This window comes from Odontesthes bonariensis, chromosome 10 (genome assembly GCF_027942865.1).
Source record: "Odontesthes bonariensis isolate fOdoBon6 chromosome 10, fOdoBon6.hap1, whole genome shotgun sequence".
Classification (NCBI taxonomy): Eukaryota; Metazoa; Chordata; class Actinopteri; order Atheriniformes; family Atherinopsidae; genus Odontesthes; species Odontesthes bonariensis.
This window is the reverse complement of record NC_134515.1, coordinates 27,300,461-27,328,085: the sequence shown is the minus strand read 5'-3', so window position 1 is coordinate 27,328,085 and position 27,625 is coordinate 27,300,461. Positions and strand designations below refer to the sequence as shown.

Sequence of the window (27,625 nt, the reverse complement as noted above, 5' to 3'; positions counted from 1 at the left end):
AAAAAAAAATTCTGATTGAGGTGTATTGGATCAGTCTGATTGCAGTGTTTAATTGAAGCATTTTTTCTTCTGATTCGACAGTTAATCTTAATATAAGTTGTCCATGTACACATAGCTAGTGACAACATAATGGACTTAGGTCATGGGGAAACATAACCACTTTCGGTTCTTTCATGGATTTACTTTACCTCTTTATGGCAACTAATGAAGTTGTCCATTTTTTAAATGGATACCAAATATGAAAAAGCTTTAATGCGCTAATAATAAAAAATATTACCACAAGAATGACCACACCAGGAACTGGTAAGGTTTATAAAGTATATATTTATTTGGGGGAGGGGCTGTTATATTGGATTGCAGCGGGCGCATATACTGTAGGTGCATCAAATAAACCAGCAACAAACCACTTTAAGCAATCTATTAAATCACAGTTAAGTCCAAATGTGAGTAATCACCACATAATGAAAAGCGCTGGCATTATTTAAAAAAACTTTGGATGATACTTTTTTTTATTAACGATCAAACAAAGGCTGGGGTGACTAAATTGTCAAAAGTGTTAAAAAAAAGGGCAATGGGTAGTAAGTGGGGGATTTTTGGAATATTTATATTCATTGCTTCAGACAAAGATAGCCATGAGATCAACAAAAAAAATCAACGTACTTATTCTTTAGAAACACAAATTGAGTAAATGGAGGATAAATGTGCAATCTAATGATCCATAAATAAATAAATATATCTCTCTTATAAACATAACATAGGAAGTATTTATCTACACATTTTGAGTGTCTCCTCAGTCAGATGTTTTTGAAGATGAGATATGGGATTCAGAATATGTATATATATATATAGTGCAACACTATACACAGTATGTATATATATATATACATACTGTGCACAGTGATACAGGGCTGCTAGTGATGCCCATGTGAACACTCAAGTCTGATTTTCAAAAATACAGCAACTGAAAAATATATCTGACTGACTGGAATTAAAATAAAACATAATTAATTAAAGATCTGTCCGAGGCTTATTTTGCTCAATATGTTTGTATATATCTGGACTCTAATAAAGAAGATCATAACCTGCATTATAATTCTGTGGAAAAACACCCACGGGTCCTCCTAAGTCAAATCTGCGGTTTGCAGATTTGCAGTTTTTTTATGATTTACCATCAAGTGTAAAACTTATTTGTGAAAGCAGCAGTTGCACTTTGAACATCTAATTGAAAAATAAAAAGAAGCTAAAGGTTTTATCTGCCACTCTAATGCAGTCTGTGTCAATAAAGTACCTGTCTTTCTTTTAGGATAATGAAGGTAATATTTAAAAAAGCGCAGTGCTCAGTGTGGCAACAAATGTGAAGTGTCAATGAGATGTGTTGGTATACTATTCGAGTAAGGCATTGTCATGCAAACCCTAATATTTGCTTGAACCGGACCTTAATTTCATCCTAACAATACATCTGGTCCCTAGTTTGTGCATGTGAAAATATTCTAAAAGATAAAGGCAAAATTCAAGGCAGGACAGTGGCAGTAAAGTTTAAAATCTATGAAAACGTCACTTTGGATCTTAAAAAGTTCCAATGGGAATCAGGATCTGTTGCTGCAAATGCAGCCAAACTGGCCCATCAAGAACTCAGAGAGGAAGCAAAACATAGGACTTTGTGGATTATTAATCTGCAACTTCAGGGTTGGAACATCCGTAGAGACGGAACAGGATCTTCAGACATCTTTTCACTTGGACAGCTTGCTGATAACTCGAATGAGAGCCCCATTTTCATCCTTTAACCTCTGATTGTCTGACTTGAGCTCCGTTAAGACCTGCGAAAAGTAAAGAAAATAAAGTGATATGAGGAAAAATGTCATCTTTATACACTCTTCGCAGTTGGTTTCTGGGTAAGTTTGCGGTTATAAAGCATTAGCTGGCACAGTGATGCAATTCGACGATAGAACATCTGCAACCACGAACAATCGTGGTTCTCTAAAGTTGGAGGCTAAGCAATGAGGCCATGCTTTACAGTACTTGATCATGCAGTGAGCTGTGACATTGATAGTGTGCCCCCTTAATGTTCAAAGTGACAGAGAATGAAGTGAAACAGAGCAAAACTGAGAGAAGGTCAATTTCCCAAATCTAGGTCATGTCTCTCACGAGGAGCAACGACTGAAAATAACCACCCTCCTTGTCAAAGTATTTCCTTTCTGCTGCAGACAAACAATAATCCTCTGCTCATGGACCCGTTACTGCAACCAGCAGGACAAATGGACGAAGGTACTACTTACACTCACCATGTTCAGAAACTGTGGATTTCCTTTTCTAACCTGTTTTCGATATCACTCTCCACAGTATTTGAACAAAATGTCAATATACAAGTCGCACTGCCGTGACATGGCAACCCTCTGTGAACACGGTGTCAGGCAGAGGGAGTGTGCGGGGAAAACACTGTTTTGTGCTTGTGAATTACAGCTATCTAGTGTTATTGATTATCTGAAACTGATGTATATTCTAATGTAATTTATAATTACTATGAAATACAGTGAGATGTTATTTTCTAATCCACTGAAAATCTACATCAAGTTGTTACAGTGTTGGCCATATACATATATCGGTGTTATGGTGGATTGGTGTCATAGTTTTGTCCACAAACTTTTGTTAAGAGAGCTCAAAATTTCATTTCCTTTGGGAAACTTAATAGAACGGCTATTTCCTTGGAAAACAACTTTGTATTGATTACTACTGCATATATCTAACTTGTACAAATCAGTAACTGCTGTATTTGGTTAAATTCTAATCTGAAAGGCAACAAAATGAGCTCCTAAAGCAGTGTGCATGTTATGGAAAGTGGCATGCAACATGGATGTAGTTTAAATACACTTCAAAGGAAGGTTTTATCAGATATGTTATGAGGCAGCAGAGATGCTCTCTGACAGACATGGAGGATACTGGGTGAAAAAAAGCGTGCAAAGAAGGATGAATTTCAGTGCTGAAGGAAGAGAGCATCAAAAGGGTGCAGGACCTGCCTGAGAGGAAGACAGCAGAGAAGGAGGGAACAGGCTCCAGTAGGAAAGAGAAGTGTAAGTTATGTGTCTGAGGAAAGGGGGAGAGCAGGGCGGAAATGAGGGCAGGTGATCTCAGAGGATCAGAGGTCCTCCGTCTCCGGCATGGAGGCCGTCTCAGAGAGGCGGGCGAGGACGCGCAGCATGGCTCTGTTTTCGGCCAGGAGACACTCGTTCACCCTCCGTAAGGTCTGGACCTGAGCCAGAGCTGGAAAAGCCTGCATACAGGAGGAGAGAAAGATACAGACAGCAGCAGACAGAGGAAGCAGGCAGGGAGGCAAGGCCATGTGCAAAGAGAGAGACTTATAGCGAGTAGTGTCCATATCCATTCATACAGGCATGCACCCGCACAGAGATGATGAAGTCATATAAAGAAATATTTACACCACAGGGATATTTTGTAAAGAAACAGAAAAGCTGCAACAAGCAAGGGAAATGATAAAGCTGGGGGTTGTACTGTCAAAAACAGGGCTTTGTCTGGAAAGCGGTCGGGTGTTACTGCGCTCAGGTTCGCTGGATAAATACTAATAGAAATTCACAAAGTCTAACACACCAGGACCTAGTGAGTAAAAGTCACAGATGGGGAAATGAATCATTCCCCCTTCTTCTTGGCCCGACTTTCCGAGGTAGACCTCAATGCAGTTAGACATAAACATCTGTGGTTTGACACCATTCCTGAGGGTAAACCACCCAACACACACACACATAAATACACACAAGCTCGCTCTGCTGCCCTGCTTAGGCCATTACACTGACTTCCACTTATTGTGAACAGTCAACACCAAATCCCACCAGTAACCCTAACAAATTGATGCCTAATATATTTACCCAACCCTTAACAAGGGCCCCAGACACGACGTTTTGCCTCATTAGCCCAAGGCTTTAGTCCCCGTGTGAAATACTGCTCCTGAGGAGCCTGGTGTTTCTACCTGATATGGTCCGAGAACATGCACTCACGCAGAGATGCACACACTTGCTGTGTTTCAGGCCACCAGACACAGGTTTGAGGTGGTGAATTTGGACAAAGATGTTGTGTAAGGAGGAACTCCAGCCGCTTCTTGTAGCACCGAACACATTCGTGAAAGTAATGTGACGCAGCCTGGTTTCAGGGCTTGACAGTTCAGGCATGTAATGTTCTCTTGGCACTCGAACAAAACAGTGCAGTTTCCAGATGCCCTTGGCAACAGTGAAAAAAAGGACAGAGTGAGGGAAAAATGTACATTGAGCAGTATCCCTCATTAGGCTAACAAAATATTTAGCTTTTTGTTGTTGAATCAGTTCTGACAAGACTCTTAGATACCTCCGATTGTTCTAAAAAGTTGCTAATTAAGCTTTAAAAACAGCTCCATCTTGTGGAGAATTCGCAGATCACTCAATGTGAACAAGTGGCTTTGTGAGAGGGATGCAAGCCAGTCCCCTGAGGTGCCCCACAGTTAAAGATAAAGGTTGTGCAGCTTTTACAGTGTGAGGTATTTGTACTTTTGAAAGGATAATGAATCCACACGTGTAAACATGCCCCAGTGTCTGGCATAGCAGACACATTTGAGGTGGCAGGCAGGTGTCAGTCACTCCTCTGCATCATATTGACCACTCACCATCCCCATGCCCCTGAGACTGCCTGCCTCTCAGGGCTGGTACCCACAGCGGAACCGTTGTGGGGCGTTCTGCTGAGGGAACCACGACAACACCAGGAGACAAACGTCAGCTGCTGGCACATCACACTACTGTATGTTACATTATCCTTGTCACTCACCTCAGCCATGTTTTTTTTTTTTCATGTCGCTTCCAATGTCTAACAATCAAATTCCAATATATTTTTTTTATAATTTGCAATTACTTGGACATACAATACTCGGTGCACTGAGGCCTGAAATCTCTGTTGTCGTCTCCCATGTTTCTTTGTGAAGCAGAGCACACACAGAGCAGCACAGGAATGTCTCACAAAAGCAGGTCTTTTGCTCTTGGACGGATTTTGGTATTCAGCTGGAACTAGGTCACAATGTTCACCCTAATAGTGGGATAAGTAGAGCAGGGGAGCAGCAGCGCTGGCTCCTCCTCAGCCTGGCAGGAAGTAGACCAGCAGAACACTGTGGCTAATGAGCCTGAAGCAGCAACCTTCCCTCCCCTTGACTCCGAACCTACCTGGCTGACCACAGACCTGCAGGATGCTATATGTGTGCTCTGCTCTGTGAAAATACTTCAGAGATGCTTGATTTAGCTTGAGTGGGAGGGGCTTTGCTGGAGGTGTGTACCTTCAAGGACTGTTAGTGTTATGATGGTGTTTGGAGAAAACATCAATGAGATGAATGAAGCACAGCGTGTTCCCGAGACAAAATCAATGCCATTTATCCCAAGGTGGGTATGCACTATTTAATTTTGCACTGACTGACCTTTAAATCGTCCTCCATGTCTGACACTCTTTTCTCAAGAGCTTGTTTTTCCTGTAAATAAAGAAGAAGAAACAGGCTGCAGGTAAATTGGAGGATAGAACAACCGAAAACATATATCTGGATGTTCATCCATCTTGATGGTTCAATACAGATGAAATAAAATACCAAATGGTTAAAAAAAAAAAAAACACTTACCCTTTTCTCTGATTCAAGAACTGTAGATCTTTCTGATATTCTGTCGTGCCTCTAGAAGTCAGAGTGGTGATGTTACTGGGGAAGAATGTCTACAGAACTGTATTTCATTCGGAACACGATCGTGAAAATAAAAAGTAAGCAGCTGCAACTTTCTTTCAACACATTAAAAGAAAAAAAGGGAGAGTGTTTTTCCGTTTTTGCTGCTCTCATTTAACAGTTGAATGAGCGGTACCTGAGTGATTTTCTCCAGCTGGGAACGAATATTGACTAACTCTTGCTTGCTGTCTTGCAATCTGGACTTGAGCCTCTCATTCTCTTGCAAAGCTTCTGCATACATCTAAAAACGAGAAAGACGGAGTTTAGCTGGATAGCTTTTTTTTTTAAAGATTCTTTTCGAGATGCTTCAAACCATGCATCCTGTGACAATCAAAATTCAACTGAGAGAGGATAATAGATTAGAGGAAATGAACATAGGACAAGAACAAGTGTACAAAGAAATACAGTGGAAGAATCACAGGCAGGTTTCAGATATTTTAAGGCGCGTCATTCTTATTCTGTTATTTTTGAGCTGCAGGAAACATATTCAGGTTAACAATCAAAAATGACAGTGAATGTAAAAATATGTATGTCTGCAGATCAAGTCTGAATGTGAAGATTTGAATTGAGTCAAGAGAATTTCCAGAAGCAGAATATTTATGAATTAGTGGTGCAATAGACTTTAAGTATATTATAATAATCTATTCATTCATTATTTAACCAATTATCAGCACTTGCTTGACCTTTCACCACAGCCTGGCTGGTTAGAAAGTAAGTGAAGTTTCTGTTGCAATTCATGTAATGCTCCCTGTATATATATATCGTGTATATGCATGTATGCATGGCAGTAAATCTGATCTTAATCTTAATTATTTTAATGGTAAAATGACATTTTTGTCAGGCAACTTTGCCAAATACATCCCTTGTGGTTTTCTCTGAATCTCACATTTAGATCTGATATCAGAGGAGTCTTTAAAACTGTTGAAAACATGTTGGTGTCCCTGCAGAAATCAGGTTTTTTTAACAGTGCTGCTTGTCATGCTGCGTGGGTGCCTAGCCTTGTTAGACTTGATTATTATACTGAATTACTAAAAATACATAATGCGTAAAATCCGCTTGTACCCAACAGTCAGACTGTATCGACTGCTGCAGCTTTGAATCCATCACATAGGAATTTGCATGTTTTTCTTAAGGAGGGAGTTACTACCTTCTTATAGTCTTTGGCAGTGGAGTCTTGCTCCTGTCGATTCAGAGCAGCCAGCCTCGTCTCTCTCCGTGTGTACGAGCTGGTTCGGCCCATAGGTTTCTCTGTCGCACTTTCTCCGCTGGAGTCGTATCTAAAGGCAACGTGGCTCATACTCAGTGCACATTACAGATTCTTTTTTTTTTTTTTTTTTTCGTCAAGAAGATTGGTTCTGCTATACAGGAGAGAGAAAAAAAGATTGATTCTTACCTTGACAATCTTTCATGCTGGAAAAAAAAGAAAAAAAGAAAAAAGAGTGAGTAGTGTTGGTTAAATCTGTCAGCGCCACAGCTTGGGAACAGCACAATGTAAGCGTCTCTGGGGGTAATTACACACAGATTTATTTTTTTGATAAGAACAAACAAAGATTGGGCAGAGACATTTTTTTTTGCATTCGGAGAGGAAAGAGGAACAAAAACTAAATTTCCAGTTAAATGATCACACCATGTTGAGAGGCCCATAGTCTCAGTGACAAGAATTTGACAATGAATTATATTTGAAACAAGGTTCACACAGGTCAAGCCTGCCTGAGCCTGGCTAAGCTTTTAGAATAGGGCACTGCTGTCTCGCAAATGCCTGCAGCAGAGATGACATCATGACATCAGAAGCTAAGTATGACAGGCCGTCGTCTGACCTCACACAGCAGACTGATATCAAACTGTCCTGGCAGCTTTGTGCTGTGCGCAGTCCTTTCATGGCTGCCAAGCTGCTTGTTGTGGTCACATTCTGTATCTGCTTCCATTTCTCCACGGAGGCCGGGTGCTGTGACACAGCAGCAATAACATACAGTGTCCTTTGTCAGTTTTTCTGACGGGTCTCTGTTTGAAATCACATTTCCCCAGACATGTCCCTGTAATGAATTAGTACATATCTGGTAGATGCTGGTAGAAGAAAAGATGTGAAGTCACCCTCCTGCTGGAGAAGAAGTTGTTAAACACTTGTGTTTGTAAATGCTTCGCAGTAAACATCTTGTGTGGCAGTCTGAGTCATTCCAGACCAGAAGCAGATGTATACCGCCATACAAAAATAAGATTAAGGAGGATGATTTACTGTTACTCCTTCGTTCACATTTGGGGGGGGTGGGGGATATTCCATGCGGTGTCATTGGAGCTATTCTGTAGCAAGTGTTTACATAACTGAACCAGCGCTGCCTGTCCTTATGTGGTCATGTGCTTTAGCGGAGCTATCCTGGAAAATCCAGACCTCCACGACCTCAGATGAAATAGGGCCGAGGAAGGAGCTAAGACAAGCTCAGTCACTCGGATCTTTGTGCAACAGTGGGGCAATACTTTAATCAGACTTGGCATTCGTTCATTAATCCACAGGGATGATTGGATCCCTGGTTGTTTGCTTTTAAAGATATGAAGCAAACTCTGTTACTGTGTGCAAACCTGTCTCACATTAAAGGATTACCGAATTGGTTCCATCAGTTAGAGGAAGGATTGATTCCTTACTGCTAATGAGTCCATTGCATCCACACTGAAGGGAACAATAGCTGAAATTCTTCTCACTGATGGCAGCTGCTCTAATATGATCCCCTTGTTAGGAATTCTGAAGGGAGTTAGCAGAGGCACATGTAGCACAGAAACTATCTGAAGCAGAGCAGATGGAGGAGAAGATGATCAAGTCAGACTGGTGGAAACTCCCTCTGAAAGGGTGTGGGATTACAGTATATACAACCATATAGCACACACACACACACACACACACACACACACACACACACACACACACCGGCCAGCTGCATAAGCTACTATGGCGAATAAGTGATAAAGTTCAATTCAATAAACATTCCAATACTCTTCAAATCTTTCTCTTGCTTTTCTCATCCACAGCATCATTCCTTAGAAGCTGGCTGCATGACAGCAGTCGGAAAATCTGAGCTACACAACTGACGCATGTTTTCTCCTCATTCCCTTCAGTAGGACTGACACTGCAGTCAGAACCGTGAAAGATGTGTCCTTCGCTTTCACTCACCTTCCCTCACCTCAGCCATTCCTCCTTCTCTTCTGTATTAACCATTTACAGTGTCTGAGACGATCAGGCAATGACAAGCATCTTCTTTTAATGTAGCTAAAAGTCTATTCAAATCCCACACTAAGTAGTAGAGGACATGCTAAGATCTTTCACTTAAAAATCTGTATTTACTTGACATAAACATTAAACAAGTCATCGCAATGGTTAATAAAAAAAAAAAAGCATAGGTATATCTATGTTAAAGACTAGTTTTTATCACTCTTTACAAAGTTTGCTTCAGTCACTGGGCTGCCAGTGTCTGGAGCCTTCTAAAGCATTCAAATATAGAACAGAAATAAGCAAAGCTATACTGGGATGAATTTAAGTTCCTTTTCTAAACTGTTTCCAAATACATTTTTTGCTTTATACCCTTTTGAGGACCAGCTGGACTGACATTTGGCAAGGAAATGCTTCTTAGAGGGTACTGCTCCGAACGTTTTGGAACTATGTGCTCAATCTTTGAAAATTTGGTCCACGTTATTGCGCTCAGGCATTTCTTTTGTTATTTAATGTGAAACATAATCTATAGCTGAGACATAGCTGCAGACAGTACATTTCCATCAGTAAAAGTAGCAGATAGAGGTTAAAATGTATAAAATTCTATCTCACTCTTAACTTTGTACTAAGATGCAGTATTTGACTATGCAAATAGCTGCTTTTCACCACAGTAAACATCAGCCAAATGTTGAGCGAAAAAAAGTGTTCTTGTTTATTTGTCTTCCTGTTGCTCACAGCTGTAACACACATTGAATTTAACCAAAGAGGGCTTTCATCAAAGAATCGTAGAAAGTGCTGCAAATACTGCATCTACCGGAACCCCCCCCCCCCTTCCTGTAATGCATTTTTCTCTCCCAGCAAAACTCTGCCAGTTCAGACTGGACTGACATCATGGAAAAATTATTGCCTGAGCTTCACCATGGATACAGCAAAGAGAGGCTGACACCTTTTAGAAAAGGAAGCAGGATCCAGAGGAGAATCCCAGCACGCATTGAAGGCATTCGCCGCTGGCAGCTGTGCAACAATGAGCGCGTCTGCAGCGTTGCATGACATTACCGTACGTGTGTCTGAGTGGACGGCATCACATTGTGTAGTTTCTTTTATAGAGTACATGTCACACAAAGAGCAGTTCGGGCTGACGCGCTGACACAAACAGAACAGTCAAACTGCACCCAAGAGAATTAGCAACTTAGAAAGAAAAACATAACAGGAAATTACAGAGGGAATGTTTCAGTCCAAAAGTATTTTCCAGAAAATGCGATCAGACTCTCAGAGCTTCAGAGCAAATACTTGTCCCTTCTTCACAGGTCAATAAATAAGCCAAGATGAGTGCCTCATTTTTCATGAGAATGCTCAGAATCATGTAGAAAAAAAACTCTTATACATTGGATTTCCATCAACAATTAAGACCCAGATATCTTTTTGATCCTTCATCTAGAAGAATGTAACAAAATACTGGCAAATGGTGACTTTAATTTCCAAGTCTAAGATTATGTCTTTAAATTCTTTATATGATAAACTGTCCAAAAACTAAGCTATCTAGTTCATGACAAAGAAAAGAAGCCGAGCTTCTTATCTGAGGAGCTGAAATCACAGATGTTCACTTAGAAAGGACTAAAGTGTGACAAAATGTTGCGATTTTTGTCAATCATCAAAATGTTGAAATGTTTCGGCTCCAAGCTTATTCACACAGAGCCTGTGCAGTGCGTTGTTCTGCTGTCTTGGGAAAATCAAGACAAATCTACAGAAAAGATTGGACACTGAACAAGACAGTTCGTAATAGTTCACTGTAATAGCTGGTAATAACTTTATGAAATTACTGACAGGGATGTGAAATCATATCATCTTTCATCAGCTGTTGTACAGTTCAAATGAAAAGAAATGCTTACTCTGTAGTTTTTGTCTGTATAGGACGGAGAGGACGGTGGTGAATCTGTCACTGACTTCCTAGTGCGGGTCAGGTCCTTGGTGCGTGGGTAGTAGGATGACATCTCCCACCTCGAACCCAGACAGGCAGGTCAGCTTCTACTGTGACGCTCACCGAGACCACTGCCAGATAACAGCTGCACAGACGGGCAGATTCCCTCAAGCCACGGTGACAGAGATGTCCATGACTAAGCTCCAGGGGAATCCTCAGCAACAGGTGGGCACCTTTACATGTGTCAGTGCGTGTGGTGTTTCAGTTCCATGAGAAGGGTGAGAGCTGTGGCGAACTTTGGAGGGATTTAAGATGTGCGCCCAGGCCTTCTTTTAGCAGCAATCAGATAAAAATGCAAAGAGCAACAAAACAAAAATAATCGCTTCGGATCAGAGGAGAAACTAGGAAAACAACTGTTGAACGAGGAAAGCAACTAAAAGATTATCCTTTGGCTCCGAGCTGTCAGCATGGAAGTCCCTGATGAGGTGCACAAAAAGTCCAAAAAGAACAAGAGAGAAAAGTTTGTTTGCTATGCTGTCTCTTCCTGTGTTCCCCAAAGTTATACCCTCCCTCACACGCTCTTTCTCCCTCTCTCTGCTTCTCCTTTCTGTTTGGTCCACCTCCCTGTCCCTCCACCCTTCCAAACAACCCCCTGCCTCTCCCCGCAGTCTTCAACTTTGGCAGCTCTGTGTGGCAGCCTGCCAGAGGCTCTGCTGTGGACAGAGTCAGAGCTGGGGGCTAAAATTGTCCACTGATGTGAGCAGGCGCGGGGTGGTGGGGGGTGGTGCACAAAGCCAAAGACAGGAGGGGGTGGCAGCAGTTTGTGTTCTGGACGGTCAACACAGCATTACCTGAGGAGCCATCAACAACTGTGAAGTGCTGAATAACTGCGGGCCCCGTAGTGTGATGGAGAGGAGACATTTTCAGTATAAGTGGTACACGCTGTTAATGCAGCACTGTTGACACATCTCCTCTTAGGAAGACATGTTTAAATTACATCAGGTTTTAACCGACAAAAGTGAAGGGACTATTTATTTTACCCCTCCATGTTGCTGATTTCATTCTTGTGTCGCAGTCTGAGTTCCCGTTTTGTCTTCCAGGACATTTTTTTGTTGCTCCATCTTGGGAGATATTTGCTTTCCTGGCATGAGTTACGTGAGAAGATTGATGGCATGCTCATGCTTGGATAAAGCTGCAGCCTGTTAGCTTAGCTTAGAATAGAGACAGGAAGCTGGGCAAAACTGTGGGAAACGTGTGCTGTATTTGTTCGTTTCAACAAGCTGTGGATGTCTAGGGCACTGCACAACTTTAACGTGTCAATGAGTGAAGCTCAGTAAGGCCAGCAGGTGGATTTTGTTACCTTTGGACTGGCCCAGTAGGATACTACTTCATATTCACCATAGATAAAAGAGTTGTGGCTATCTCCTCACCTAATCTCTGGCAATAAAGGCAAACATATTTTCCATCAAACTGTGCCTTTAAGGAACCCACTAAACCCTCCTTCCATTTTCTCCCATCGTTTGCTTAAACCTGCTCTGCACTATCTTCCTTTTATAGTGAGGTTCATTCGCAGTACCTTGCCGTTACAGAACTCCCTCATCCCTGCTCGAGGCAAACAGATGAAAAGAGCAACAGAACAGATACAACCTGAACAGAAACACAAAAGGAGAAACAATAAAAAAAAACTTGAGAAGGTGGAAGTGAAGGGAAAAGAATGTGATGTGGTGTCTTCTGCTTATATCTTGAGTTTTTTCTGAAAAGGCTTGTGATGGTAGCTTCCGTGTGCTTATGTCAGCGTGCGATTTTATGACAGTTGGTTTAAAATAAAACATGCAAATTCTTAAAAGTGAAACTGGAACTAGTCATCACTTGTGCTTGTAAGCTAGTGAACCCTGCAGGATTGTACTATATTTCTGGTAAAATAAGAAAAACAAAGACACAATTAAAATAATGTATTGTGGGGGTAAAAATGGGTCTAACAGTACATGGGAAGCCAAAGATAATCAATTTAATGGTGAATTTAGAACCACATTTTCTGAAGCTGGAATGATGATCAGGTGCAGAAAGGGTTTCCCCTCCTGTCTTCGTTGAGAAACACAAATTTATCAAAGTCAAATAATTTGTGGAAGTGTGTAATTGCATGAACAAAGGAGATTCAAATTAATGCATCATTAGCAGGCTTGTGCAGAGCTTAACAATCTTTTGAAGTGATCTATTTCATCTGAATCAGGTGTGATGAAGCAGGGAAACATCTAAAACCTGCAGGACAGCGGCCCTCGAGGACCGGATATGGACGTCCCTGATCCAAAGCAAAAATGGAAGAGGCGGTCGCACCACCAGCAAGATAAAATCATTGATCACATCCAGGATTAATTAGCATGGTGGCAGAAAGAGCAGTTTTAAATGTATTCTTGTTAGTTTTAGGGCTCACCATCCAGCAGCAGAATCTATCTTGCTCCACACCTGTCTTTTTCTCTGTTGTTAAAGTATATGTGGAAAATCTGCTCAGATCATCATGGAGTCATGCAGAGGTTGGCTCTGGTGATAGACAGCCTGTCATGCGTTTGATGCAACCTCTATGATTATCACAGACAGATATAGTCCTCTTGGTAATGCTCTCATGTTACTAACAGATCTCCGTTTCAGATTCCAGAATGTTGGACGGCTGAACCGCTGACCCGGAGTCAGCCCATAGGAAAACCACTTGCCATTTATGCTGCATCATTGCATAAAGTATCCATGATTAGCTATACCCTCAACATAATCTTGTTGAAATCACGGCCTTCGTTGTTTAATTTTTATGTTCTTTATTAAAGCCCAAATTAATAGAAGACCTCCACTCAAACACCAGTGAGTTGCAACAAGCAGAAGGCTTCAGTTAAAAGGGTTCATAGTTGGGGGGGTGGAATGGTATCAGTTAAGAAGGTAGAAGAGACAACACAGTCAATCCTTTTGAATCCAAGCTAAGACCAAGCAGAGAGCATCTCAGTTTTGCCCAATATGGTATGGAATGTTGAGACACCTCAGCCATGTGATGTGAAGAAGCAAAGTGACTTAAAGGGAGTAAGGGGGAAGGGGGGATTGTTCCTCATGGACCATCTTGCTATGAGATAACAACCAGTTCCTCTAGTTAAAATAATCTCTGAACACATGTTTGACGTTTACAATTGCAGTGCATCTTCATATGTTACAGCAGAGACCCAAGAAGTGCAGCCTTTGAAACATTTCAGCTTTCAGGTGAGGCAGAGCGTGAATGTGAAACAATGGTGCAATCAATTCATTCAAAAAAATAACAGTTCTTTTTTTTGGTATTTGAATTTCATCTGACACATATTTAACATTAATATACCATTTTCCAGCAATAATAAATCGTGTTATTTGTTGTGCTTTGCATTTTTTTTGTTAAACAAAATACATCATGACTTCACTTAAGGAACAAACACTCTCTCGGGGTTTCTGTATTTAAGAGCACTTTGTGGTGGACTGTAAATTCTCCTGTGGTAAATGAGGCATGAAAAATACAATGAGCAATCCTTCACCTCCATCTAGTGGTAAAAACAAGGTTCTACCCATCTTTCTCCTGTGGTGGCTGATTGTCATCAAACCAAAAGCTAACAAAAGTTTTCTACTCACCGCTGTGTCCTCAACCAAACCCACGCGTCTGCGTCGGTGGTTTGCTGCAAAGCTCAGCAGTGCTGCATCTTCAACGGGGTTCTGATTTTCATCTCTCCACCATCTCTCACCAACTGCACGGACAGAGCAACTATTTGGTTTCAATGTATTTCCTAATCAAAGCTATTTGGTTAAAAAGTTTAACGCAAAGAATCATGTCCAGTACTGAACATTTCTTTTCTGACTGACTCAGGAGTGGGAAAATGTCTCTGGTTTAAATGATTCAAATCACGATTAACATCACACGACGGTTAACAAAGGATACTTTAAATTTCTCTGTCTGTCTTGGACATTATAGAGAGCACTATATGGCTAAACTGAAACAACATATTCACATATAGCTGTCACCAGACCAATATTTGTTAATTTAGCTCTTCATCCAAAGATAATAAAGTTACAGCTTTATAAAGAACGGGGGCTTAAAGTGCAGCTTCAGTTTGAGAGAATTTATTTCGAAAGGGTTTAGGGGAGATCAAATGTAGTATTCACACAGCTATCTCAAAAGCTCTCCAGTGGACAGGTATGTGCTATTGCTTCATTCATTTTCTCAGTGTAGCAGACACGACCATCTAAAACTGACTACAGTTTCATCTAAGAGCTATTGCTGCAAACCCAGAACACTCAGTTAAAATAAGCAAAACAGTCTGTAAGAGACTTAGCGGGGACAGTGTGCGACAGTACGAATAGCCAAATCAAGAGTTTGGTATGTTTAAGAAAATGAGAAATACTAAAAAGTCCTGGAAATCCACAAAAGAGAATAGTGTTGGATAACTGAAGGATCGTTTCAACAGGAAAACCTCTTTACAGCTTAAAGCCAGGTGAAGAGGCCATATCGTTCCCCAAGTCTGCATGAAGAGAAGACTTGACAAGTGAAACACTTGGTACATTCATAAGCTATAAGAATAAAGATCAGATTAGACTTGGAAAAAGTCTCAAAAAGATTAGACTTTAACAAGGCAAAGCAGCCGTTAAACAGGATTCTTTGGAGAGATGAAAGACTGACAGTAAGGTTAAAGAATAGGGAAGGCTTGGAATGCCTATGATATGAAGCTTTCAGTCTAATCTTTACAACAGATGGAGCCAGTGTAATGGCATGGCTGTAAACGGCTTCCAGTACCAGTACTCGATCATCAGTGTTCATTAGTATTCATTGATGACGGTGCAATACTGTACATATGGACGAGGACCTAAAGCAGTCAACCCGGGTGTTTGTGAAGGTAAAGATGAATTTTCTGCTAGGTTGATGATGTCTACGTGGCCAAGACTTCAGCAAATCGATGCCTGCAAAGGAATCTCAAGAAAATATAAGAAATTCCTTAACCCTTCCTTTGATGTGTATTTGAGTACATTCAAATCAAAGCTGAGAATCTGCACTTTGATGCCCCATTCGTTACATGCCTGTAACTTGTATTGGAAAACAGCAAACATAATAAAAAAGTGTGTCAAGTGTCCAAATACATGTCAAGTCTTGGCTGTATAACTTACTGAAAATTGTGAAATATGCGATTTCCTCAAATGTTTGTAACAAAAGAAAAGAGGATCATTATGATGTAGACATCCAGAGGAAAATCATGGAATTGTTGATTAAAAAAAAGACATGTTGATGTGTATTTCAAAAGTTAGTGTCTTGAATATAGGGACTGTGGTCATAATATTTCCTCAAGCAATGAGGAAAAAAATTAAGTAACAAAAAATTTCAACTAAACATCTCACCTCTGAAGGAGCTGTTGCTGTAGGACAGATATCTCTGGTTTGGAGACTCAGCAAAGGACTCTAACCTGCGCTCAATGTTCCCCTCCTGTTCACAAATAAGACAACGATTCAGTAGATGTCATCACAAATATCAGCAAATGTTACAAATGAACAATTTCTACTGCAGACAGCCCAAATGTGATTTTTGAAGAAATCTCTCCTGATAACCTCATCCATTTTGCTCCACTTCAGACTGATCTCGGCTGTTTCTGTGGACTCTGTCAGAGCGGCCTTATCTCCCCTGTCATCTGCAAAGCCTCTACTGAGACAGGACCTGTCATCCAGAGAGTGTCTTTCCTCCCTCTCTCCATCTTGATGAGACAGGCCGGAGGTCTTCTGGGCCTCTTTCAGGTCTGTAAGAGTCACACCCTGCAGGATATTTACACAGCTTCATGTCTGCCAACAGTCAAACAACATTTTTTAAAAACCTGAGCTTCCAAGCTGTTTGCTTTTTTTAACCTGTGTTGACCGACGAGTTTGTCTGGCATGACGAGACTTTGCTTTCCTCTGAGACTCTGCTTCATCATCCCTTACTGGAGCCAAATACAACCTAAAAAACACAGGAACACAGTAAGGAGATGTCTACCAGTGGGCACTCTGGTTGTACAGTAAGTTGTCCAGTGTATATTCCAAAAACACTACATTTTACATCTGGAATTAGGGATAAAAAAGACGTGAATATATCAGTACTGACACCAGCAGTTTAACAAAATGAACTGGAAACCATTTGCATAATAAATATTTGCAAAAAGTATTAGGCATCCGAACAATTCCAGTGTTAACCACTGAGAACTGAAATGAAATATTATGGACTCATATAAGGAACCAAATAAAATGAGGAAATGGATTAACCAGATCAGAATGAAAAAGTTCTACATCCAAACTCATGTGAGCGCATTTAACTTTAACTTTAACTAATTTAACTTCACGCTGCAACAGCAGGTGAGGCCTGCAACTCATTTCTACATTTAAATAATCGATCTAGCTGTTGTGATTAACCAAGAAAACCCACTTTGTCTGGAAATACACACAATTAGGAAAGAAGGCCACTCTGAAGAGATGCAAGCAGGATATCTGCCAGTGGCTTCACAGACACAAATAAAGAGCTGAGCAAGCAGCAGAGGAGAGGCTCCTGTTTTGCCCTCAGAGCTGTTAGCCCCTCCTCTGCTACACTTTTACTGCTATTGATCTCTTGGTTGTGGAATCACCCTGAATCCTGGTCAGCAGCATACTCTGTTGTTCATAGTGCACATAGGTGGAAATGTCCACCCACAAATGTGCAGTCTCGCTGGCTGATTTTAGAGAATGACGGAGCAAAATTAGACAAAAAAATAAATGATAATGATACAACAAATCCAAACAGAGTGAGAGGAGTTTTATCCACCTTCTCTTAAGTAATAAAACCTGCCCAATTGTGTAACTGAGCATTTGCACATTTTTATCGAATTGCTCAAAGTAGATTTTAGGAAATGCAGCCTCAAGCCTGTAATGACCAAGTACAGTTAGAACAGAAAATCAAGAAGATCAATAACTGCAACTCAGTTCCAAGAATCTACAGCCGCTGGGGTAAGCTTAGTTTCTCTACATAAAGATGATATAGATTAAGGCCTGGAGTTTTGCCAGAGTAGTACCCCGTCCTGCTGAGAATCTCGAAACAAAAGGGTTGAGATAAGAATCCAGGATTAGAGCATCAGGACTCAGGTCCTGCGAAACTTACCTGGGAACGAATGCTTGCATGTTTCCCGTAGAAGGTCAGACGCTGAAACACTGCAGCAGTGATGAGAGGGAGAGGCTGGAGAAAATGACTGTAGCAGGCTAGAGAGGAGAGAGAGAGGGGGACAGACTTCCTGCTGGATGATGCATACACAATCAATTTAGACTTTGTGTCTACAAACGGCTGATGCAAGCAAGTCTGCAGAGACCTCAGTTCAACACGTTTTATTTGAAGAAATAGTACATGAAAGAATAAAGAGACTCGTCTGGCTTTGAGTTTGCAGCAGACATTGAGAAAAAAAAGCATCTTCTCGGACTGCTTGGATAAAACCGGCAGCATGTTTTCCTTGAAATACTGAGCATAGTTTATAGTTTTGATAAAACCGGAGGCAAAAACTATAAAGATCCTTATTCACTCTAATTCTAAAGTGTAAAAACATACATTTATGAATATGTTGCATTACAAAATGTATATGCTGAAGTAATAAGTAAGAAAGTAAGTAAACTTTATTTATAAAGCACCTTTCACAGATAAAGATCACAAAGTGCTTACAATCAAATACATAAAAACAATTATAAGAAAACGCCACCAATAAAACAAATGAATAATTATAAAATCATAAAAGACAAAAAAGACCATACCAAGATAAAAATATATATATATATATAAGTGGTGACATAGGTAAGTTCACTACTGTCTAACTAAATGCTTGCTTAAATAAAAAAGTTTTCAGCTGCTTCTTAAAAGAGTCCACAGATTCAGAGCACCTTAGTGAAAGCGGCAAGGCATTCCAGAGTTTGGGGGCCAATGCCTGAAAGGAACGGTCGCCTCAAGTGTGGAAGTGTGAGGAACAACCAACAGCCTCTGACCTGCTGATCTCAGTGTACGGGCAGATGTATGGTGATAAATCAGATCAGAGATATATGCAGGGGCTGATGTGAGCTCTTTTCTTAGTACGAGTTAAAAGCTGTGCAGCTGCATTATGTACAGTCTGGAGACGATCCAGGTCTTTCTCATTAAAACAGATAAAAAGGCTGTGACAGTAGTCTAATCGAAAGGAAACAAAAGCATGGATAATCATCTCAAGTTCAGCCTTCGAGACCAGTGACCTTAATTTGGCAATGTTCCTGAGGTGAAAGAAGCAGTTTCAGGTCAGTTCTTTAGACTGCTGCTCGAGAGACATTGCCGAGTCTAAATGAACACCTAGATTCCTAAGACTAGGCTTAACAGACCAGCCTAGATCCTTATCAATGAACTGCTTGATCTCAGGGATTTTGTGATCTGGTGCAATGATTAATTTTTCAGTCTTATGTGAGTTTTAAATAATTGTTGTTCAACCATTGGTGGATGTTTGTCAAGCAGTCCATCAAAGAAGTCCGTTTGTGCAGCTCAGTAATTTTAAACGTACAGTACAGCTGGATATCATCTGCATATAGATGGTAGGACACGTTTCTGTGTTGCTTTATCATATTACCTAGAGGGAGTATATACAGAAGGAAGAGCACAGGCCCCAATACCGAGCCCTGGGGCACCCCACACCCATACCCATTTATCATAAGGTGCGATAGTTTTTGTTGGCGTTTTATCACCACATGAGGGAATTTACCTTTAAGTTAACACTCTTAGATACATTTCTCTTATGGAATACTTTTTATACAAGGATGCAACTCACAGCGAGTCGACTCACGCCACTCGATATACAATGTGAAGAAAAGTCAGGGTATTGAGAGTGCTTTAAGACTCTGCACACTTAAGAAAACCATTAAAGCTAACAAAAAAGGTTTTAATGCTGTAAGGAACATAAATATTGGACAATGGAGGAATGGATGGAAAAAGGTAAAGTGGTCCGATAAGTCCAAACCGGATTTTGTTCCACAGAGACGCTCCACCGGGGTAAGAAGAGTAGCAGATGAAGAGCTGCATCCGTCATTCCTTGTGCCTGCGGGGGCATCCTTATGATTTGGGTTTGCTTCCCTTGACCGGGTCTAGGTTCGGCAATTAGCCAGAAAATAAAGTCAGCCGTCCTTGATGGATGAAATGACCAGATTTCCTAACGAAAGATTTTTTTTTTCTCACAGGTTTTATGGGCATATTCCAAGATAACAGTCGCAGGACTCATCGGGGGAATTCATTTGAAGGCAACAGTGGCTATCAACGATTTCTTTGAACTGCTCCCGTTCTCAAGCAGAAGGTTTATAAAATGCACAGCGCATCTGTAGTTGAACGAAAAGCAAGAATCTGGTGTTCAAATTTGGATTCATCGTGGTTTTTCTTGTTCATTTTAACAACAAATTGCTTTTATAAGTGTGGCCATTCCTCTACATTTTTTTGGATTTCATTCAGTTCATTATTCACACTCGCTTGTGTGCTTTTGCTTAATAAGCCGTTCCATAAACGAAGATTGAGTAGAACAATCCCTGATCTAATCTGCAGCGTTTTAACAACCCAGTTTAATTTATTGTCTCGAGGACACCTCATCTTTTCCCCATTTTAGCCTCAGCCTTATAAATGTCCCCTTCCCTACGGCAGTTTTTTTTTATTTATTTTTTTACAAGTTAAGATGCTTAAGGAATGTCTTTATCCATGGATCTATTCAGTTTCGGTCAGAATTCCCAAAATTTTAGAGAATTTTCCTAGAATTTCTTCACTATAAGCAACTCTTTGAACTGAGAAGTTTTATAAATACGGCCTCAGGATTATAAAACACCCATCAGCAAGTGTTTGCCCAGATCCGCTGGTCATAATAAATGTAATGCAGCAGCACAGAATCAAGTATAAAAATGGAAAGAACCAGGGTTTATTTCAAAAACAGGAGAAATGTTATGCTGACAGTAAACCAAAGCCTTGGCAAAAACAGCACATTGAACATCAGATTGAGTAAAAATGCACATATACAGTATATGGTAACATGTTTGCCCTCATCACAGGTTTCATTCTGTGTGGCAGAGACCCAACATTTATCTCATTTTTGCTTTTTATGAGATTTCACAGTTATCTTCACAGCATCACAGGGAAACACAACCTAGTCTTTCAGCTTTTAATTGCTCCGTTTCTGCGGGGTAAAGACCTGTGGAGGCAGAGCCACAAACACCCTGCCTCTCCTTCTGATGTCTGCCATTGTTTTGGATCCAAGATTACACCTCCTGCTACAAAACCCTTCTGCACAACCTGAAGCCATGAAAACTCGACTCTGCAGAGTGAAGCGTTTATCCCGCTTGACTCGTATGCTGAACCTGAGTAGCTACTGCTGTGTGCACTGACCTCTCGTGAGACTGTCTCTTCAGCAATGCTCTCCATTTACATCATATGCTGTGACATAATGGTTAAGAATATTGATTTTTTTTTGTTAAGTATGACCAGCTCATGTGGGATTGTTTTTTGTTTTTTAAAGTAACTAAATTGCAGTTTAGCTGTACGGCATTTCTCAATTAATGAGGAAAATAATTTGTCCCTGAGTTATTGTTTTTTTTGCTATTTGAAAGTTACAACAGTTTTTCTTCAGAGGTCAAAGCAGAGAGCATTTGTGATTTATCGACGACCCCCCCCCCCCAAAAAAAAAGAAAATTAAATCATGCGTTTGAAAGTATAAAGTTGTAGAATTCAGATGAAGAAACCTAACAGCTGTCTGTGGAGTACTCCAGCATTTACAGTTTAAAAAAGACAATGTCCCAAACTATAGAAAGACTCCAGTTTACAGAACTGAACTACGAAAAAGAACTTCAAAATAAGGAAAAAAAAAAAAAAAAAAAAAAAAAAAAAAAAAAAAGCAATCTTAATTGCTGTACTTTAAAAACATTTTGAAAAAAAAAATTTTTTTTTAAATAATAATATCACCAAAACAGACGTCACTTATGGCTTCAAGTGCACCAATGAACAGCTCATTGGCAGCATTGGTTTCTTGTTATGTCTTATGGCTTCTTTCATTTTCCAGTTTGGTGCAGAGCCTAAGCTTGACAAAAAAGAAAGTGGGATTTATGAAGAGTGGAAAATTCTCTGTAGAAAGACAGTCATTCTTTTATGGATTAAGGCTTTTGAGGTTGTTATTGACAGGTCAACCTTAAATGGCTATGACTCACTTAACAGTCATCTGATATTGTGCGGTACAAGGACTCCAGCATAGTGACTTCCTTCTTAAGATTAGGTCTGTCTTTGAGAAAGCAATCACATAAAGAACACTGAACCTAAGCAACAGCAAACATTATTGCCTCCCTACAGTATCTGTCATGTTGTAGAAAGTGACGTTAGTCTGAGGAAGTTCCTGTTCTTCTTGATGGATGCGTCAAGCATGGAGAAAGATCTCCCTGTGGTGACATGTTCTCTGTAAAACAGTAAATCAGAGAACAGGTCGTGAGGGGATATGATAGATTATACAGGAGATACTATTTAAAAACATATATTGATTTACTGTATATCTAATGCAATTAACTTTTCTTACATTCGTCTTCTGGTAAAACATCATCCTCTAATGACTCCTCCTCTTCCTCTTCCTCTGCCTCCTGTGGCTCCTCTTCAGCTGCTACATCCTGCTGCTCTTCCTCTCCTTCTTCCTCCACATCACGTAGTTCCTCCTCTCCCTCAGATTCCATCACATCTCCTGCTTTATCTTCCTCATCTCCTTCTGCCTCCTCGTCTTCATCTGCTGCTCCCTGACTCTCCTCTTCAGGTGCCGACTCCTCCTGAACTTCCTCATCGTCATCTTCCCTGTTCTCCTCTTCAGTCTGGGCTGCATCCACATCTTCCTTATCTGATACAACAACTGGCTCCTCTTGCCGTGTCTCTCCCTCCTCTTCAGGACCAGTTTCTTCTGTCTCAGAGTCCTCCTGCTCCACGGGAGCTTCTTCTTGTTCATCTGCCTGTGTGCCCTCTTCCTCTGGAGAGGATGCTCCCTCTTCTTCGGTTGCTTCAACTGTCTCTTCTTCTACAGCGGATGCTACCGTTTCTGTCTCTTCCTCTTCGGTCGCAGCAGCTACTCCTTCCTCTCCAGTTGCTGCTCCTTCTTCTGCGTCTTCCTTTGCACTTGCTGCAGCGGTTTCTTCCTCCATCTGTTCCACAGGCTCCGCAGGGGGTTGGGTTTCTCCCACCAGCTAAGACAAGGAATGCAGATTTAGATCATAGTAAATTGGAGTTTTGGGGGAGCACATCATGTGTCAGTTGGCTATCAAGACATTCAGGTGTCTCTGTGAATTAGATGTCATTTAAATTATATTGCAAAAAGGGATCTATACCATGTGTGATTCCGTGAAAAGCAATTAGCTCCTTCAAATTAATGACATGATAATCTCATTAAGGCTCCCTACGGGCACACAGTGTACAGAAATAGTAAAGGGACCATGTGCGCTGACAGCATGTGTGTGAGTCAGGCGTGTTCTGTCATTATAGTTGACATTGGATAACATTGGATAACACAAAACTGTCTATTTTGAATAAATATTCTTTATGTGTCCTTCACACAGGCACCTGCAGTTTGTATGTTAAATCACAACCCGTCTCTCACTGGGTAGTCACTCACTACCCCGAAGGAAACTTAGAAGTAACCAACAACAACTGACTTCTTAAATGCAGTGAAACAAAAGGAGAATTGAACGGCATCATCATGCGACTTGTGATTGGCTTGTGTGCTGGTTACCTGGGTAACCTTTTTCTGTATGTTCTCCAGCTGAGCCCTGAGTTCAGATTGCAGACTCTGGCCTGCTGAGTTGTGATCCTGCAGACTCTGACGTACCGTATTTAGCTGCTCCTCTACATCGGCCTGCTGAAGCTGCTGGGACTGTTCGTTTTCAAGCAACTCCCTGAAAAACAGAACATTCTTTAGAATATATAAAAACTTAATACATTTTTTTTGCCTTGATTTTGTCTGCGAGTGATCATATAGAAGACATTCCTCATCTCACAGGTAAAAAGAAACCATCGGCCTCGTTATGTTGCTGTCTGCCAAGCTGAAAGCCTTTAAACTGCTTATCGCTGAGGTTTATATAGGCTTCAAAGAGTGTCCACTTTACATACAATGGATATCCTGAGCAAACCAATCAGCCTCAGAACTCAGCAACACAAAGGACATGTTTACACAGATCAGTGCAATCAGTGAGTCAGTGAGGCCTAGCAACACTGGACTAGAGCAACAAAGTGATGCAGACGGTGGCTGCCAACAGAGCTTTCACTAAGTCAACATAAAGTTATGGGTCAGAGGAGGTGAGCTATTTTGCTCCACAGCTCCAAAAGCTGCCTTTTTACCCCCCCATGAGCTACCTGACTGTAGCCATCTCCAGTATGCTGGCCTCCAATCGGGACTGGTATTGGTCTAGCTGATCCTTCAGTCTGAGCACCTCAGTGGCCTGACCATCCAGGGTGGCGCTGAGCGTAGCGATCTGACCGTTTTTCTCCTCCAGCTTCGATTCCGCCTCTCCCAGGCTTCCTGTTACGGCCTCAAACCTCTGGAATAGTTCACCGTTCTGTGTGGCCAAACCCTCCAACTGAGTCCTGACATCCTCAAACTCCTCACTTTTCCCCTTCAGCGTGCTCTGCAGCTGGCTCAGCTGCTCCACAGACACCGTTGCTTGCTGCATCTCTGCCAGGCGGGCTTTCATCTCGGTGTGGAGGGACAGAACCTGAGTGGGGAGGTCAGATGTCTTGAGCTGTTCAGCTGTACCCAAGGCGATGCCCACCTGCTTCTGAGTCAGAGCATAAGACTCCTCCAGGGCAGTCAGGCGGGCCTCCATGCTCTCCGACATGGGCTGCTGCAACGAGACACACAGGAGTGGTGTGAGGTCAAGCTGAGTTTTTACAAGTCCCAAGTCTCTTAACTCTCAAGGTTATGACATTTTTTTTTGTTGCTTTTCAAGTTCTGAAATACCAAAGGCAGTTTTAGGTTAATATTCTTTGGCCTTTTCAATAATTAACTCATCAGCAACACCATGTTATATATATTGAGGGTAATGAGGTTAAATAAAATCAAGTTAAATAGTACATCAAATCAATAGAACCAGTGAAAACAATCGTGTGCATTGGTTACAGAAGCATTAATTTGATCTGTCCCAGATGATCTGCAAGTATCAACACCAAAAATCTGAACAAAGTACAAAGAAACAAAAGGGAGAAGCTACACGAAAGAAAAAAGCCCTGAAGCCAATCCCAGATCACTGAACCCAGCTTGTACACGCTAAACAGGATCATGTGGTAATTCTGCATGCTTGTTTCTAAATTCCTGACTCAGCATACATCCCTGCACCATCCTCAGACTTTCACGTTCATGAGTCACCAACAGCTTGGCGATTGGGCAGGAAACATTTGCTCAACAAGACTGAACTAGCAGAGCTGCTGGAGGGCAAAACTTTTGCTACGCTGACTTTTTTTAATTGAAAGTGAAGCCACATAAGGCAAGGGAAGGCATGACTATTCAGAAACTTGAACATTGAAATCCTATGAGGTACTGTACAAGTACAGCAGAAGTACAGTGAAAGTGGAGCTGAAGACAGCCATGACATAGCAGGCTCAGTTCATTCATGCTGATGGATCGTAACATCTGCTTATGGTATGAAGTACCAAGTTTCTTCTGTTCTACCATCTTCAGATGGCCTGCACACAGCCTCTGAACCGGTGTTTGGTATCAGAATCAGACTAAATATAACCATGACCCATCACTGTCTTGTTTATGATTATTTTTAGCAGCATCTTATGCACCGCTCGGGTTTTGTGTGCCTGACTGGTATTCCAGTGCAAACTGTAAAAAAGAAAAAGAAAAACAATAAAAGAAAAACACCTTGGGTAGTGAAAAGATTTGATCAGGAGTCAGAGCTAAAGTCAGCGTCCTGGTAGGTCTGGACTAATCATCGTTGCACCCCTGAGCAGCTGTGCGGATGTTAGAAATAGCAGCGTTTTGTGTTCACTCCAGTGAAGCTGTTGGCATTTCGAAATCTGAGAGAGGCCTGCAGCTCTTGACTTTCCTAACTACAACTTAGACGTGTCCTGAGGCCCTTTTCTTGTTTTTTCGAACAGTGTTTGTTTAATTTATAGGCTGGCCAAAATAGCATGCCCTGTTCATTCATTAAAGGGGCTGTTAGGCCATTCTTCTCCTCTTACATCCTCAGTGCAACACTCGCTCTCGCACTCGCAGGGCATTCCACCACTTCCAGTCCTTACCTTACTTTTTGACTGTCGCATTTCTTCATGGAAGGACTGCAGTTTCACTATCTTCATCTGAATGCCCATGAGGTTGTCTGTTAAGTAGGTTAAAGTTTGGTGCTGCTGGAAACAGAACCACGCGCATGTGGCACCGCCGATCAAAATAAGCGCGATTAAAACCAACAGCAGAGTGTAATTATTCCCTCCTGCGCGCGCTTCTGTTTCTATAACTTCATTTTTGAAGAAGTTATCATCCTGTTTGTGGTTGCTTTTCCCTTTCCGATGCTTGGCTGTCATTTTGTTTCTACCGAGGACACAATGTTCTCGCCAGGCGGAGAGGTGCTATCCGAAGAGCCTGCGGATTAAAAAGCCTGAGCGGAGGTGGGAGAGCTGATTGACTTCAGAAGGTGCCGCTGCGCACTGGCCTGGATTCAACCACCGCACAGAGAGACGACAAGACGCCGCGGATAGTTGTCGATGTAGATGAAGAGCAGGAGGCGTGTACTGTAGCCAGTGTGTTCCTCCGTTCGGAGCAAAGCGAGTGGGGGGGTTGCCACGGGGAGTGACTGCACCCCCTCCCCCTTGCTGCCATGTGCGCTGCTGTCACTGCATGTCCGGTGGGGGACCTTACGCGTTGTGAACAGCCGCAGTGAAGGCCAGAGTTGCATGGGGTCTCTATCATAGGCAACTCTATATTATGCTGACAGGACTGGCTAAAAAGTCTTGTCGTTTTTGAACGAACACTAATTTCATAACTGCACTTTTGAAATAAGATCTGAGCGTTAAGCGCCCTTGTGTTGTGCCAGCCATGCTCAGACTTTGGAGAGGGCACTTTTCTGTCAAAGGCCACCATAAGCATCTTTTCAGACTTAGGTGAAATATTCCTTTTGAATGTGCAGTTCTCACTAAAATCTGCATTCCACCTTAATCTTATCTTTAAAGTTCTTATTTCTCTGTCTTTTGTTATTTTGCCTTTGTGTGTATTTTATTTTGCCATCTCTGTTTCCACCTTTGTTGCCTGAGCAGATGTGCACAAGGATCCATCCATCCATCCATTTTCTATCCCCGCTTAATCCGTCAGTCGGGGCCTATCTGAGCAGTCATCGGGCGAGAGGCAGGGTACACACCACGGACAGGTCGCCAGTCCTTCACAGAGACCACCACACAGAGACAAACGAGAAAAACAACCACACACACACACTCACTCCTAAGGACAATTTTAGAGACACTAATTAACCTAACATGCATGTTTTTGGACAGTGGGAGGAAGCCGGAGTACCCGGAGTACCCAGAGAGAGTGCACAAGGATGTGGAGACTAATCACCTTTCTTGAGAATCAGTTTATTTATGTTTTATGGCACGGTTCCTCCATACAGCCACTGCCCAACGTCATAGATTTCTAGTGTTGAAGAATAACACAGAAGACCATTTTGTGCTAACATCTGTTGCAGGTGTTCTTTAAAAAAATATTTACGCCAAAGTTTGACTGACAGTTTCTTACCAGAATTTCAACTGTTATTTGAT

At 41.5% G+C, this 27,625-nt stretch overlaps 2 protein-coding genes across 13 annotated transcripts; both read right to left on the bottom strand.

The window, feature by feature from the left end:
• Positions 1-304: 304 nt before the first annotated feature.
• On the bottom strand, positions 305-11,414 carry LOC142389842 (protein phosphatase 1 regulatory subunit 12B-like). Of its 10 annotated transcripts, XM_075474998.1 has the most exons (9): positions 10,817-11,414; positions 7,125-7,141; positions 6,879-7,008; positions 5,868-5,972; positions 5,636-5,686; positions 5,441-5,491; positions 3,980-4,226; positions 3,015-3,268; positions 1,731-1,817 (listed from the first exon to the last, which is right to left on the bottom strand). In XM_075474998.1, the coding sequence occupies exons 1-8, from the start codon at positions 10,916-10,918 to the stop codon at positions 3,168-3,170; spliced, it is 804 nt and encodes a 267-aa protein (XP_075331113.1). In that variant the 5' UTR covers positions 10,919-11,414; the 3' UTR covers positions 1,731-1,817; positions 3,015-3,167. The 10 variants fall into 10 exon arrangements, with proteins under 10 accessions (XP_075331115.1, XP_075331117.1, XP_075331114.1 ...); XM_075475000.1 differs by lacking the exon at positions 3,015-3,268 and having other exon boundaries at positions 305-1,817; XM_075474999.1 differs by having other exon boundaries at positions 1,729-3,268.
• Positions 11,415-20,751: 9,337 nt separating this feature from the next.
• LOC142389841 (uncharacterized) lies at positions 20,752-26,696 on the bottom strand. 3 transcript variants are annotated; one of them, XM_075474995.1, is made up of 5 exons: positions 26,120-26,696; positions 24,230-24,714; positions 23,610-23,772; positions 22,419-23,067; positions 20,752-22,301 (listed from the first exon to the last, which is right to left on the bottom strand). In XM_075474995.1, coding segments are annotated over exons 1-5 (1,578 nt in total). In that variant the 5' UTR covers positions 26,399-26,696; the 3' UTR covers positions 20,752-22,299. The 3 variants fall into 3 exon arrangements, with proteins under 3 accessions (XP_075331110.1, XP_075331109.1, XP_075331112.1); XM_075474994.1 differs by having other exon boundaries at positions 24,230-24,717; positions 26,120-26,695; XM_075474997.1 differs by having other exon boundaries at positions 23,706-23,772; positions 24,230-24,717; positions 26,120-26,694.
• Positions 26,697-27,625: the final 929 nt, after the last annotated feature.

Coding starts and splice junctions, on each gene's coding strand:
- LOC142389842 (XM_075474999.1), bottom strand. CDS start 10,918: ATGTCATCCTACTACCCACGCACCAAGGACCTGACCCGCACTAGGAAG. Junction 5,687..5,867: donor AGCTGGAGAAAATCACTCAG/GTACCGCTCATT, acceptor TCTGACTTCTAG/AGGCACGACAGAATATCAGA. Junction 4,227..5,440: donor ACATGGAGGACGATTTAAAG/GTCAGTCAGTGC, acceptor ACTGTTGCCAAG/GGCATCTGGAAACTGCACTG.
- LOC142389841 (XM_075474994.1), bottom strand. CDS start 26,398: ATGACAGCCAAGCATCGGAAAGGGAAAAGCAACCACAAACAGGATGAT. Junction 23,773..24,229: donor CTGGAGATGGCTACAGTCAG/GTAGCTCATGGG, acceptor TCTGTTTTTCAG/GGAGTTGCTTGAAAACGAAC. Junction 23,068..23,609: donor TACAGAAAAAGGTTACCCAG/GTAACCAGCACA, acceptor TCCTTGTCTTAG/CTGGTGGGAGAAACCCAACC.